This window comes from Artemia franciscana, chromosome 8 (assembly GCF_032884065.1).
Source record: "Artemia franciscana chromosome 8, ASM3288406v1, whole genome shotgun sequence".
Classification (NCBI taxonomy): domain Eukaryota; kingdom Metazoa; phylum Arthropoda; class Branchiopoda; order Anostraca; family Artemiidae; genus Artemia; species Artemia franciscana.
The window spans coordinates 48,169,675-48,183,762 of NC_088870.1; the positions used below are offsets into that span (position 1 = coordinate 48,169,675).

A 14,088-nucleotide genomic window follows, 5' to 3' on the forward strand; every position below is an offset into this window, starting at 1 on the left:
ACACAAAGTAACTAAAATCTTGTTTCAAACTTATTTGCAAAAAGAAACAGTCTTAATAATTAAGAATTTATTAAAAACTAAACGATTAAAAACCAATTAGAAAAAAAACTTTCGTCCCAATCCAAACCAGAGCAAGCGGACCCAACCAAAAATCCACCACAACGTCAGGAGGGTCCTCCTGGATCCGCCACTATGTTTCAGCCCCCCACCCTCCCCATCCCCGTAGCCCTGAATTGTGTTCATTTTTCCTATTATAGTTTCTGGTATACTCCATAACGTACGCACCATTTTTTGATTGTGTAGTATTGAGAAATCTTGGGCCACTTCTGAAATAATTCATGCAAAATTCCAGACAACTTTATAGACAATTTGAAATTTTGACATTAAAACTTTGTATGATACATAGGTAGCTTTAAGAATAGACTTTTAACTTTACCTCTTACTTCCTGTGGGTCAGAAGGTCTGCCAGTAGCAGTGCCAGTGACGACAACACCGTCTGCTTGGAAAAACTGGGCTGCTTCGGCCGTATCAACTAGGGAGACATCGGACGTCACTGCATGAGAACTATAATTCAATAAAAGGCCATAATTCGAAATGTTATGTCTAAAATAAGATGGGTGCTAACTATAACTTTTTGTTTTTTGTGGAGAAATTCTTCGACAATTGTTTGCAACAACCTTCTGTTCATTTGGGTATAACGTTCTGTTCACTTGGGTATAAAGTTTAACATTAAAATTCGTCACAAGCGAACTGTGCGCCCCTCTTTATATTTTTCCTGTGGCTGCAAAAACACACATCCTGTGTACTTCTAAACAAAATTAGCAAGAAATAGAAATATGAAACAAATAGCTTAGAACACAAGTGAAAAGAAAAAATAACAAAAGATAAACATAAAGCTTAATAACAGACTTTTCCCATTAAAAATTGAATTCCTGTTACATAAATATATATATATATATATATATATATATATATATATATATATATATATATATATATATTTATATAAAGGTAAAGGATACGGCATTAGACTTTACAGACCCTACCGGCGGTGCTCTCCGTTTCTTGGCCCTTCAGCCAGGAAGTGCAATGGGGGGTTGGGGGCCAACCATCCTGTGCTTTCGCACACCCTTCCTGTTATATATATATATATATATATATATATATATATATATATATATATATATATATATATATATATATATATATATATATATATATATATATATATATATATATATATATATATATATATATATATATATATATATATATATATATATATATATATATATATATATATATATATATATATATATATATATATATATATATATATATATATATATATAATTATATATATATATATATATATATATATATATATATATATATATATATATATATATATATATATATATATATATATATATATATATATATATATATATATATATATATTTATATATATTTATATAAATTTATATATATATATATATATATAATATATATATATATATATATATATATATATATATATATATATATATATATATATATATATATATATATATATATATATATATATATATATATATATATAAGTTTTGTAAGGTTCTGCTTTTTCAATTCAAACAATCAAAGTTCAATGTCACTGTCCTTGGTACTTCAAAATAGTATCAGGTGATTAAATATTATTTTAAAACGTGAAAAAGAACTATCTTTACAATTCAAGTTCTGAATGTGATTTTACTCCCCGAAATTTCACTGAACTAATTCCAATAAGCGTATATACGTATACCTATAGTACAGAGAACATATTAATGAGTCGCTAGTTCCCCCACAGATCACGTCCTTCTGAGAATTTTTGACGAATCTTTGAGCAAACGCTTCAATTATATTTCGACTAAATGCCATTACAGCTTTTAATTGCCCACTATAGACCATAGGCCATATAGAGACCTTCTTCATTGAGCGTATGAGATTTTCGCAATATCAATTTCTCAGTTTAAGATTAAAACAAGAAAAAGTAATCGAAAAATAGAATGGGCGGCTGAATAATTATGCTTTGCTTATAAGTACACATAAAAGAAAAACTCATCACATCACAAAGCCAATACAAAGCTGTATTAGTACTACTACTACTACTGCTAATAACTGACCGCAGTACCAATCCGCCTGAGGCCAACACAGCTATGCACGCTCCTCCTCCAGCCCAATCTATTCAAGGCCTTCCTCTTTACACCCTCCCAGGAAATTCCCATTTCCTTTAAATCTTTTTTTTATGACATCCTCATACCCCAGACGAGGATGACCTGCTTTCCGTATAGCCCCCGACGGATGGCCAAAAAGGACAATCTTCGGCAATATGTCATCCTTCATCCGCAGAACGTGGCCTAGCCATCTCAACCTTTCTTTTATTATAGCCCTAAAAATTGGGATTGAACCACATTTTCAAACAGTTCGTGGTAACGAACTGTAGTAAGGAGCGACCCGGCTCAATAGTAAACGAAACCCTAAAAAACGGAATTCTGATGCTAAAAGATACATCAAACGAATCAGATTTTCATGCTGATTTTAAATATATAAGTTTCATCAAATTTAGTCTTTGTCATCAGAAATTACGAGCCTGAGAAAATTTGCCTTATTTTGGAAAATAGCCATTGTGTCTACCTTTTTTCTAACCAATCTTATAGTATAGTTTTGTTGTTTTTTTTTGCTCTGTTTATTTTTAGGTATAATCCTGAGGTACAAATTCGTCCCATCCGGGATTTTTGCACCCAGTTTTAGGACATAAGCCTTATCTCACATCTTTAGCTTATTTTAGTTACAGCAACCGTTTCAACTTTAGCCGACCTTGTGCCACGTTTGAACTAACATAGGCATTTTATGAATTAACAAGATATACTAATATATTTTTTTCGAACATTTAAAGCATTTCCAAACTTAAACCAATCTTCTAGATTTTTAAATCCAGGTAATAAAAATTGATACTGAAATAAAGCTAATAAGCACTAGTTCAAATATTTTATTTGAGCTAGTTGAAAAATTTTTTTCGTCATTTGGATCAAATTTCATAATCAACCCACAGATTTTTAATAGTTCTCAAAGGTAACCAATCCCCTGGGAGAATTCGATAACGAGCCTTGTCTTTGAGACCGTCAGCCGACACTGAGAATTACAAAAATTTTTAAGGTATCGAATCCCCTTTAATCTGCAATTTTGAGTTTAGGATGAAGTAGACCTTTGGTATACAAAACACTTACTTAATTCCTAGCCCCTGGTTTCTCACATATTCACAGAAACTTTTCCACCCATTATATTAGCACTTGCTTTGCTAGGGAGATAGACAGGGGCAGGGACGTTGCTCAGCCCATAAAATACCTAAATTATCTAGAATTTCGAGGCACGCTCCTCCCAACTTTGTACGTTATGATCACCTTTTCTATGACACTTTAATGCAAAATGTTTATCAAAAAGGTTTGTACAAGCCCAGTAGACCCTAGGTTTATATTCCCAAACTTCACTCCCCATCCAGATTACAGTCACGTCGAGCTGTTTCTGGGCCCATCCCTCTTTGTCCTCCATTCGGTGTGTTACTCCAGATATGAGAAAAATTTTGTCCCCTTCATTACAGAAAAAATAAATAAAATTTTCCACTAGTTTCTCCCTTTTTATGGCACTTGGTATCTACCAAGTGACATATAGCGATCGCAAATTCTGTCGAGCCGTCGGTCTGTCGGTCTGTCTGTCTGTCCCGGTTTTGGTAAGCTAGGACGGTGAAATTTGGCAGGCGTATCAGGAACTAGATCGGATTAAATTAGAAATTATCGTTTTCTCGATTCAACCATCTGGGGGGGGGGGGCGGTTAAATACGAAAAATTAGAAAAATGAGGTATTTTTAACTTGCGAACGGGTGATCAGATCTTAATGAAATTTGATATTTGGAAGTATATAGTGTCTCTGAGCTCTTATTTTAAATCCCAACCGGATCTGGTGACATTGGGGGGAGTTGGGAGGGGGAACCTGAAATCTTGGTAAAGACTAAGAGTGGAAGGATAGGGATGAAACTTGGTGGGAAAAATAAGCTCAAGTCCTAGATACGTTATTGATAATGGATCCAATCTCTTTGGGGGAGTTGGAGAAGCGGGGGGGTGTTAATTCTGAAAAATTTGAAAAAATGGGTTATTTTTAACTTACGAGGGAGTGATCGGATCTTAACGAAATTTGGTTTTTAGAAGGATATCTTGTCTCAGAGCTCTTATTTTATATCCCCACCGGACCTGGAGACATTGGGGGAGTTGGGGGGGACCTAAACTCTTGAAAAATGCTTAGAGTGAAGGGATCGGGATGAAACTTGGTGGGAAAAATAAGTAAAAGTTTAGATACGCGATTGACATAACCGTAACGGGTCCGCTCTCTTTGGGGAGTTGGGGGGTGGGGTTAATTCCGAAAAATTAGAAAAAAATGAGTTATTTTTAACTTACGAAGGAGTGATCAGATCTTAATGAAATTTTATGTTTGGAAGGATATGGTGTCTCACAAATCTTATTTGAAATCCCAGTCGGATCTGGTGACATTGGGGGGGGGGGGAGTCGGGGAGAGAACCTAAAATCTTGGACAATACTTAGAGTGGAGGGATCGGGATGAAACTTGGTGGGAAAAATAATCACAAGTCCTAGATACGTGATTGACATAAACGGAACGGATCCGCTCTCTTTGGTGGAGTTGGGGGGGGGGATTAATTCTGAAAAATTAAAAAAATGAGATATTTTTAACTTACGAAAGAGTGATCGGATATTAACGAAATTTCATATTTGGAAGGACCTTGTAACTCATATCTCTTATTTTAAATCCCGACCGGATCCAGTGTCATTGGGGGGGGGGGCGGAAATTGTGGAAAACGCTTAAAGCGGAGAGATCAGGATGAAACTTGGTTTGGAAGAATAAGCACAAGTCCAAGATACGTGACTGAAATAACCGGACCGGATCCGTTCTCTTTGGTGGAGTTGGGGGGAGGGAGAATAATTCGACAGAATTAGAAAAAATGAGGTATTTGTAACTTATGAATGGGTGATCAGATCTCAATGAAGTTTAATATTTAGAAGGATCTTACGCTTTAGAACTCTTATTTTAAGTTCCGACCAGATCCGGTGACATTGGGGGGAGTTGGAGCGAGAAACCAGAATTCCTGGAAAACGTGAAAATCGAGGTATCTTACGAATGGGTGATCGGATCTTAATGAAACTTGATATATAGAAGAATCTCATGCCTCAGATGACCCGTTTTCAATTCGAATGGGATCCGGGGACACAGAGTGTTGGATGGGAGAACCAGAAATCTTGGAAAACGCTTAGAGAGGAGATATCGGGATGAAACTTGATTGGAAGAATAAGCACAAGCTATAGATACGAGATTGACATAACTGGAACAGATCCGTTCTCTTTGGGAATAACTGGGGGTTGTTAATTTGGATAAATTTGAAGAATGGAGGTATTTTTAGCTTAAGAACGGGTGACCGAATCCTAATGAAATTTGGTATTTAGAAGGAACTCATGTCTCAAAGCTCTTATTTCAGATTCCAATCAGATCTTTCGACATTGGGGGGAGTAGAGGGGAAAACCAGACATCTTCAAAAATGCTTATAAATGTCGTAGGTACATGATTGACATAACCGGACTGGATCCGCTCTCTTTGGGGGAGTTAGGGGGTGGGGTTCACTGTTTTGACGAGTTTGGTGCTTCTGAACATGCTAGGACGATGAAAATCGATAGGCGTGTCAGGGAGCTGCAAAAATTGACTTGATAAAGTCGTTTTCCCCGATTCGATCATCTGAGGGGCTGAAGGGAGAGGAAAAATTAGAAAAATTAAGGCATTTTTAACTTACGAGTGGGTGATCGGATCTTAATGAATTTTTCCATTTAGAAGGACATCGTGACTCAGAGCTATTATTTTAAATCCTGACCGGCATTCAGCGTCTGATTTTCCTTTTAAAGCAATCTATTGATTCTTAGAATTTCACTAGAGCTCATACCATATGAGCTCTTGGCCCTTGGCTCTTCCGACCTCGTCACAAGTGCCACATGAGCTATTATCTCTTGTTAGTTTTCTTCTTTTATTGGATGATGGTACATCCCAGATTTTTGTATTTATTTGCTTGTTTTGTCCCCTCCCCCTTTTTTATTGTCCCTTTTAATTTATATATATATTTAAATTTCGTTCTCGTTTTTGTGTTTATTCAATTATTTTTGCCCTCCCCCTCCATTTTTACCGGTGTTTATCTTCTTAGTTTTTTATTGACTTTATACAATTAAATTATTGACGCTTTTTTAAGTATCCCTTTTAATTTTTATATATGTTCATACCTCATTCTTTTTTTGTGTTTATTCGCCTATTCCCTCCCCCCCTTTTTTAATGTACCTTGTAGTTTTTTATTAACTTGTGTATAAGGATTTTTTTAAGTTTACTTTGGCCAGTTTTAATCCTTTTAACTTTTTAATTGACTTTTCATAGTTGAATTATTGACTCACAAATGATTATTTGTTGATCCTTTCGTTGTTGTTTTTTGTATTTTTGCCAGTTTTCGTGTTTTCATATGATTTGTCGACTCCGAAGTCTAAATTATTAACTTGTTATAGTCTTATTTGAAACAAATATCTCATCAGGAACGACATCAGAACACAAAGATCGTCATTAAGCCTCCTTAGGGGGGCGGGGGGGCTTTCGCAATGAAGCACACCTTAAAGGTAGCTACAAAAAGCTATAGTTCTTCAGCAAAAGTTCCGCATAACCTAGAAAAGCCTTTAGTCATAAATATAACAGGGCCAGGAGTAGAACATTAACAGCCAGGCTTCTGAGTTAAGGAGGGGTGTTAAGGGGGGTCTTTTGGCAAAACTTATTGGTTTTCGACTATAGGATGGTTCTTGTTCCCAGCCCTGACAGATTTTAATAGAATGGCATAGCTAAAAGAGACATGCATTGGAATTAATTTTTTAAGCTTACCCGTGTTTCTTTTTTATGTCTACAATGATAGAAACTCTATCAGCTCCTATATTCTTTTTATACCGAAGAAGAGGTCCCGCACACGCCTCTGTCCACCCTTCGTCTGCAATATGACCAAAAACAAATCCCTCAGCACGTATGAATTGGAATCCAGTTGCATGTGCCACTGCCATAGCTTCCATGTTTGCAGAAGCCAGGATCTACGAAAAAAAGTGGATTTCAGTTTCCTTAACTTAAATAGCAAAAAAAAAGGAAATTTGTATATTTGTGCCACGCTAGTAACGTCTAATGAGGATATTTTAGAAACAGCCTTCAGTCAAAAAGTTTTACTCAGATAAAAAGATGAAATTTGTCTTTCTGAAAAAGTATTTATTTACTACTACTCCCACCATTAACAACACACTGCAGCACCAGGCCAACATAGCTACGCACACTCCTCCATCCCAATCTATTTAAAGCCTCCCTCTTTACAGCTTCCCTGGAAGGCTCAATTTCCCTTAAATCCTTGCTTCTGACCTCCTACCCCTCAATTCGGAAACGACCTATTTTTCAGTTGACTCTAGATGGTAGGCCGAAAAGGACGATCTTTGGCAATCTGTATTCCGTCATCCACAGAGTATGTCCTTTTCATCTCATTTTTTCTCTCACTATAGCCCTAAAAATTTAGGGCGATAAAAAATTATCTTCCGCTTTTAGCAGCGCCCACGTTTCAGAATTATAAATGACCACCGTCATCACTGTAGCTTCCAATATTCTAATCTTGGCTCACACACTTAACTTCCTATCTTTCCAGACTTTTTCAAAACTCAAAAACAAACACTAGGCCTTGACTATTCTAATTTTAGCATCTCCACCACAACCACCATATTTACCAATAATGTAACCTAGGTAAATAAGGCCATTATCTTGGTCAATCTCCTTGTTACCCACGTGGTGCCTTTACCATGAGTTATTTTCAGTCTAAGTGACTTAGTTTTCTTACCTTACTTACCAAGCCTATTTTTACGCCACGAGCTCTTAAAACCTCCAGAAAATCATTTATTTTGATATTATTTTCATCTAAGACCCTCAAATCATCGGCGTAGTCTAAGTCAGAGAGCATTTTGCTTTCCCATTTGATTATATCCTCTCCCATAGGCTTTGCAGTGTTCCTTAGGACGAAGTCTATCAAAGTGATCCATATAAAAAGAGATAGAACACAACCATACTTAACTCCTGATTCAACACAAAACCAGCTAAAACCTCTTAAAATTATTTCTTCAAACTTCCAGAAAATCATTTATTTTGATAATATTTTCATTTAAGACGCTCAAATCATCGGCGTAGTCAAAGTCTAAGAGAGTTTCACTTTCCCATTAGATTTTATCCTCTCCCAAAAGCTTTGCGGTGTTCCTTAGGACAAAGTCTGTCAAAGTGATCCATATAAACAGAGATAGGACACAACCCTGCTTAACTCCTGATTCAATACAAAACCAGCTACTTATCTCATTTCCTACCTTAACCGAAACAATGTTATTATTGTCTATACCACTAATCACTTTAATTTATCTATCTGGTATACCATAGAAAGATAGAATCTTCGGTAAAGCTCTTCTATCGGCTTAACCAAACGCTTGCTCGTAATCTAATAAAACTAAAGACTTAAGGGGTCTGATGACTCAGGCACTTCTGAGTTATTAATCAAAGAGTAATACAGTCAATACACCTACTCCTCGTCTTAAAACATGATTACTCATCTATTACAACTTAAAGTCTCTAAGCCTAAAAAGTATCATCATACTAAGTAATTTGCTTCCGGTAAAAACCAAGCTAAAGCCTTATCGATTACCACATTCATTCAAATCGTCTTTCTTATAGAGAAGCTTGATTAAGGCCTTCCTAAAATCGCAAGATACTTCCCCTATTTCAGAGATCGTGTTTATAATCTTAAGCAATTTACATTTTTCAGTATATTAATCTTCAGTAAGTAAATTCGCAACCACCATATTCAAAAACTCGTTTACCAAACTATAAGCACGTGGGTTCTTAGTATTTTTTTATCATTTTATCAGTGTATCCTTCCTCCTAAAATAAATCTTATCTCTCTTCCAAACATGGGCGCCCATAAGGGGAGGGGGGAAGGCACCAGCCACCTTGGCTGAAAGACACTGCCTTATTTTTTATCGTTCTTTTGAGATTTGTACTATACAACTAGAACACGGTGAAGTGCCGACGAGGGAAGGTTGGCGGCAGCGGGGTCAAAAAAGCAGCAGCAGCACGCCACTGTCGTGATCACTGTTGACCACAAACATTTTTGTTTCGATCAGTCTTCCTCAAATCTCAGCTTTAATGTGCACCAAATTTAGGCCTGTTCATGAGTCAGAAACTTCGCGAGTTGCTGGCTTGACGCTGGCCTTCTTTGTTATTCATCAAGAAAAATAGAAATCTGGTAGAAACGAAATGGCTTTGACATTTTAGAATTCTTATGTAATAACTGAAATATCGAACAGCTGCTTATTCCTAACAGAATTAATTATCAAAATTAGTAGTATTTTTTTTTCATGGAGCAACCGTCACCATCAAGAAGAACTGTCACCATTTGCATCACAGCTTGATTCGTAGGAAAATATTTCCCCTTAGCTCTCATACCATCAAATATCCAGAACGGATTTGAGAGGTATATATCCCCTTTTAATCCAGACTGTTTTGATAATGAAGATCTATGCTCTTAAATACAGACCAACCAAATGTTCTTTAGCCCATGAAGCTGGTGGCAAATTGTCAAGCTCATCAGTGGTTTTAACCCCCGGCTCATCCCTACCTGCTACTTTTTGTTCTGAGGGCAGAACAAAAGTGCTCGCTGATACATGAGTAAAAGTCAAAATTGAAGTTGCCTTTGCTACAAGGAAGGCAAAGAAGAGGTGGAAAAGAAAAACTGAAGCAACGTAAGCAAGAAAAACAAAGAAGCAGGCTGTGAAAAGATTCGGTGAAAAGACAGCACTGAGCGTGAAAACGAAACTGAAAAGGTTAAGACAATGACTGTTGATGACAATTCAGACAGTTCTCTTGAGTAAGATAGTGATAATGAATGTGAACTTAGTTTTGATTTGGGTAGCAGTTGGCAACTTTGTAAAAGTCATCTATGAGGGCCATTAGGGAGAAGGTAGAACCTACTGCAGAATTCAGTGGGATGACTATGAGATATGGAAGAGGTAATGTGTAAAACTTGCTGGAACAACTATCACATCTAATGCATGAAAGAGGATTTAGGGTAAAAACCCACAGTACTTGGACAGTGTGTGATCTTGGACAAATGTTTTATGTTACTAAAATATATCTTCCTTAAACAAGGACAGCAGGTTCTTGATCTTTGACCTGATACACATAGTTGTGATTGGCTGACTACAATCTTATATTCAAGCCTAATTAAATATGATTACTATTTTTCACAACACATGACAGTGATTGAATATGTCTACGATTGAGATGGTTCAATTTTAAGATCCGTTGTTCAAAATTTGGCAGTAGCTTATTTTCCAAGATTAGACTCGAGCTAGAAATTTACAATTACAATTAGGTCTCTACTATCAAACATATTTGCATTTAGAATAGTTACCATTGTATATGGATGAAATATTCAACCTAATTAAATACTAATTAAAAAATTTTTGACAGATTCGGTAGAGGAAAATTAATTTTCTAGGTGGTATAATAGATATAACTATTGAAATGGTTATTATGGAGACCTGTAGTTGTAGCTTCCTTCTCTTGTTGTGGAGGATATTGAACTAACCAAAAGACAATGTTTGGTCATAATGCTACTACGTTTACTCCTACAACTAGTACTACTACTACTAGTATTACTACTGCTGCTAATACTATTGGAACTAAAGCTAAGACTGCTACTATTTATACTACTGCTACTATTGCTACTAATATAGCTAACGGTGGTACTAGTACTGCTACTAAAGCCAAGGGTATTAAGGCGCAAATTTTGGGCAATATTGAAATTCTATTGAACCTAATCAAAACACACCATGCCCATATAGGTTGTCAAGAGGACGTATCAACAACTCTTCAGGAACGGTTGATGGTATTAAATTTAAACTTTCATTGTGTTTTGAAGGAGATGTTAAAAAAACATCAAAGGTATTATGTGCATACTGCTAGTAATGCTAAATATTTAGTGATTTTAGGAGAACTTTACTTTTATAAGAGTGGTCATAAGAAAGACATTTGCTTGGTTTCTATAGGGGGCAAATTACTGACCATGATGATGCTTGTTAGACTAAGAGATGTTGAAAATAAAGCTTTAAGAGAAAAACAGGGTCGGTTTTGGAAGGTATAAATTACTTACATAAATTACTTACTTGCAATCCACAGGGATAACCAGAGGGTACAACTTTTCTAACTTCAGTGCATATTTTTGTCATGCAAGCAATAGTATGAGGACCGACGTCAGCGCCTCTAATATAGGGAACGTCATGCATATTTTCAACAATTATTCCATCCTGAAATTGAAAACTTAGTGTAATTCTCTTTTTTATTTATTGGTTGAATGTTTGGTGTTAATATCAAACTTTACAATGTTGCCTGTATGAACTAAATCAGATGGAATGTGAAAATATTGCAACCACAACTACATCTTGAAATTCAGATTTTATGGTAAGTCCTGATTTTTTTTTTTTTTTTTAATTTATTTGTTGAATTTTTAGTGTTGATGTTGTTTTTGAGAACTTGGACTGTTGGTAAATAATCAGATAGAATATGGAATTTTTTATGAATATTCTGTCTAAAAATTCAAATTTATTCCGAGTTCTGATTATTTTTTTATTTATTTATTGATCGAATTTTAGTACGAGGTGGAGTTGTAGGTCAATTTTGCGTACATAATAAGATGGAATGTGAAATGTTCCAATAATTGTTTTGTACTATAATTCAAAATTTATGGAAAGCGATTTTAAGTTTATAAGTTGAATATTGATGTCATTGCTGAATTCTAAAGCGTCGATTGTTTGCAAATAATCAGATGCGATATGAGGTATTTTACCAACCAATTTGTCTTAAATTCAAAATTTATGGTAAGCCTAATATTTTGAACATTATTAGTTGAGGCTTAGGTATCAATGTGATTTTTTTAGAATTTGATTATTTAATAAGGAATATCGAATGTCGTCCAAATTGTTAACAATTATTTCACCCTTACATTCAAGATTTATAGTAGTGTTTTCTTGTTACGGTAACATTTTAAACATTCTTTTGATATTCTTATGGTCTTTTTAAGAAATCGTTCAGGAAATAGATACTCCACAGTAAATTGAACCCTGAAATTTGAGTGTTGATTTCCTATATATAATCACATTTAATATGATGTATGTTTAAAAAAAAATGCCCTTTCCAAAATTTGGAACTTGGTGACAGTTGGTAATTTTACATTATAGTATACCAGAAATTTGCAAATTAAAATGAAGAGTAAGCAAATTCATTCCCAGACCGTTTTTCACAACTCTAAAGTAAAACAGTTTAAAATAGGGATGAAACCTTTTTATTGACAGTGAATAGATATAAAATTATTTAACTGGATATTTCGAACACATATGCAGTGTTCATTTTCAATGTCAATAAAATCATATATCTATTCACTGTCAACAAAAGGTTTCATTCCTATTTTGAACTGTTTTACTTTTGTCATGGAAAGGCAGTGTGGTCTTCGAAGTTATCTACTTCAAAACTCTACTTTTTAAAGTAATAAAAAATTTAGTATAAAGAGTGAGGTGTTGAGAAGGGGATGGCCCCTTTCATATACGGAACAATTTCTATTCGTTTTAAGTTTTGATATCGTTCCTTACTTTCAGTTAAAAAAACTTGTTCTTTTAATTTCATTAATTATAAAAGGCACTATACATAGTAACTTTTTTTCAAATGACCCCTTAAAACTCTCTCTATATGGTTTTAGTGTCGTACAAGCGGTGATAGAAAAAAAAGGAAATAAAAAAATAGTAGACACATCAATGTATCCCATGTGAAAAAATGACTTTTCTTATTACTCAAGACGGGGGACTTAAATTCTTCTAAATAGGGTTTCCGGCTACGGTAATATCAATGGCGCAATTGCCATTTCGATCCAGCATCGATTTGTGGATAAGAGGTTTTTTTCAAAATCCGCCCATTTTTTTCACAACAAACCTTTATACTTTAGATTACCATACTTAAGATATTATACTTAATATCTTTCGAATTAAACTATACGAATTATACGAACTATACGAACTATATCTAGTTAATTCGTAATTATTAAACTATATATAAGATATTATACTTAAGATACTTAAGATTCTTTCTCGTTTGACATTTATTCTTAAACAATTTTTTAATTATGGCATACACTTTGTTGTTTTATTTTTTTTTACTATGGCTCTCATTAATTCAGTATGGCGTCATTCAAAGTTGAGTTTCTGAAATTTTTGTTTTCAGTGAATTTTTTTTTATCCTTACATCTCAGAGGAATCTTATAGTTCCATTATTACTTCGCAAAAAATTTACATTTCTCGCTTATATAGTTTTACTGACACACTTGCATACAGGTGACTTTATGTGAACAGTGGATTACTATTTCCATGAACTTAAACTCCATAAAAAGTAGTTTTATTTTTCTTTTTTTAGCGTTACTTTATAAAGTATTGAAGTTTTAGTCTTGCAAATCATTTTTTATTTTTGTTTTCTCAGAGATATTTTGAGGCGTTGCACATCGTGAATTTTCATTTTGTTTGGCATTGCCCTTCATGGACTTTTGGCTCCAAGACAAAAACAATAGGTTTAACATATAGTACTCTGATCTTTAAAGGCCTGGTACAATGAAGAAAGTCTCAAAATAAGGGAAAAGCTACAATTAAACAAAACATACTTTTTTATTACTTATTTACAGGTGATGAGCAAATTGTCAGTTAAGTGAAAAGCTAAATTGTATCAAAGAACTTCAAGCAAACTCGGGGAAACTTTAAAAATAGTATCGATGAAAATACTGTATTTTTCTAATTGACGAGATAGAAAGCATTATAATTTTAATGGCTAGGCCTACATATTTTCAAGCATCACTAAAGCTCTGCA

General features: G+C 34.5%; 1 protein-coding gene across 2 annotated transcripts in view; it reads right to left on the reverse strand.

Annotated features, from left to right (window-relative positions):
• Positions 1-14,088, reverse strand: part of LOC136030510 (uncharacterized protein F13E9.13, mitochondrial-like) — a 61,636-nt gene that overhangs the window by 18,198 nt on the left and 29,350 nt on the right. For both annotated transcript variants that reach the window (XM_065709532.1, XM_065709531.1), the window contains exons 3-5: positions 11,352-11,492; positions 7,003-7,202; positions 437-564 (exon numbers count right to left, since the gene is read on the reverse strand). In XM_065709532.1, coding sequence (XP_065565604.1) covers positions 437-564; positions 7,003-7,202; positions 11,352-11,492 — 469 coding nt within the window. The remainder of the gene's footprint in view (positions 1-436; positions 565-7,002; positions 7,203-11,351; positions 11,493-14,088) is intronic.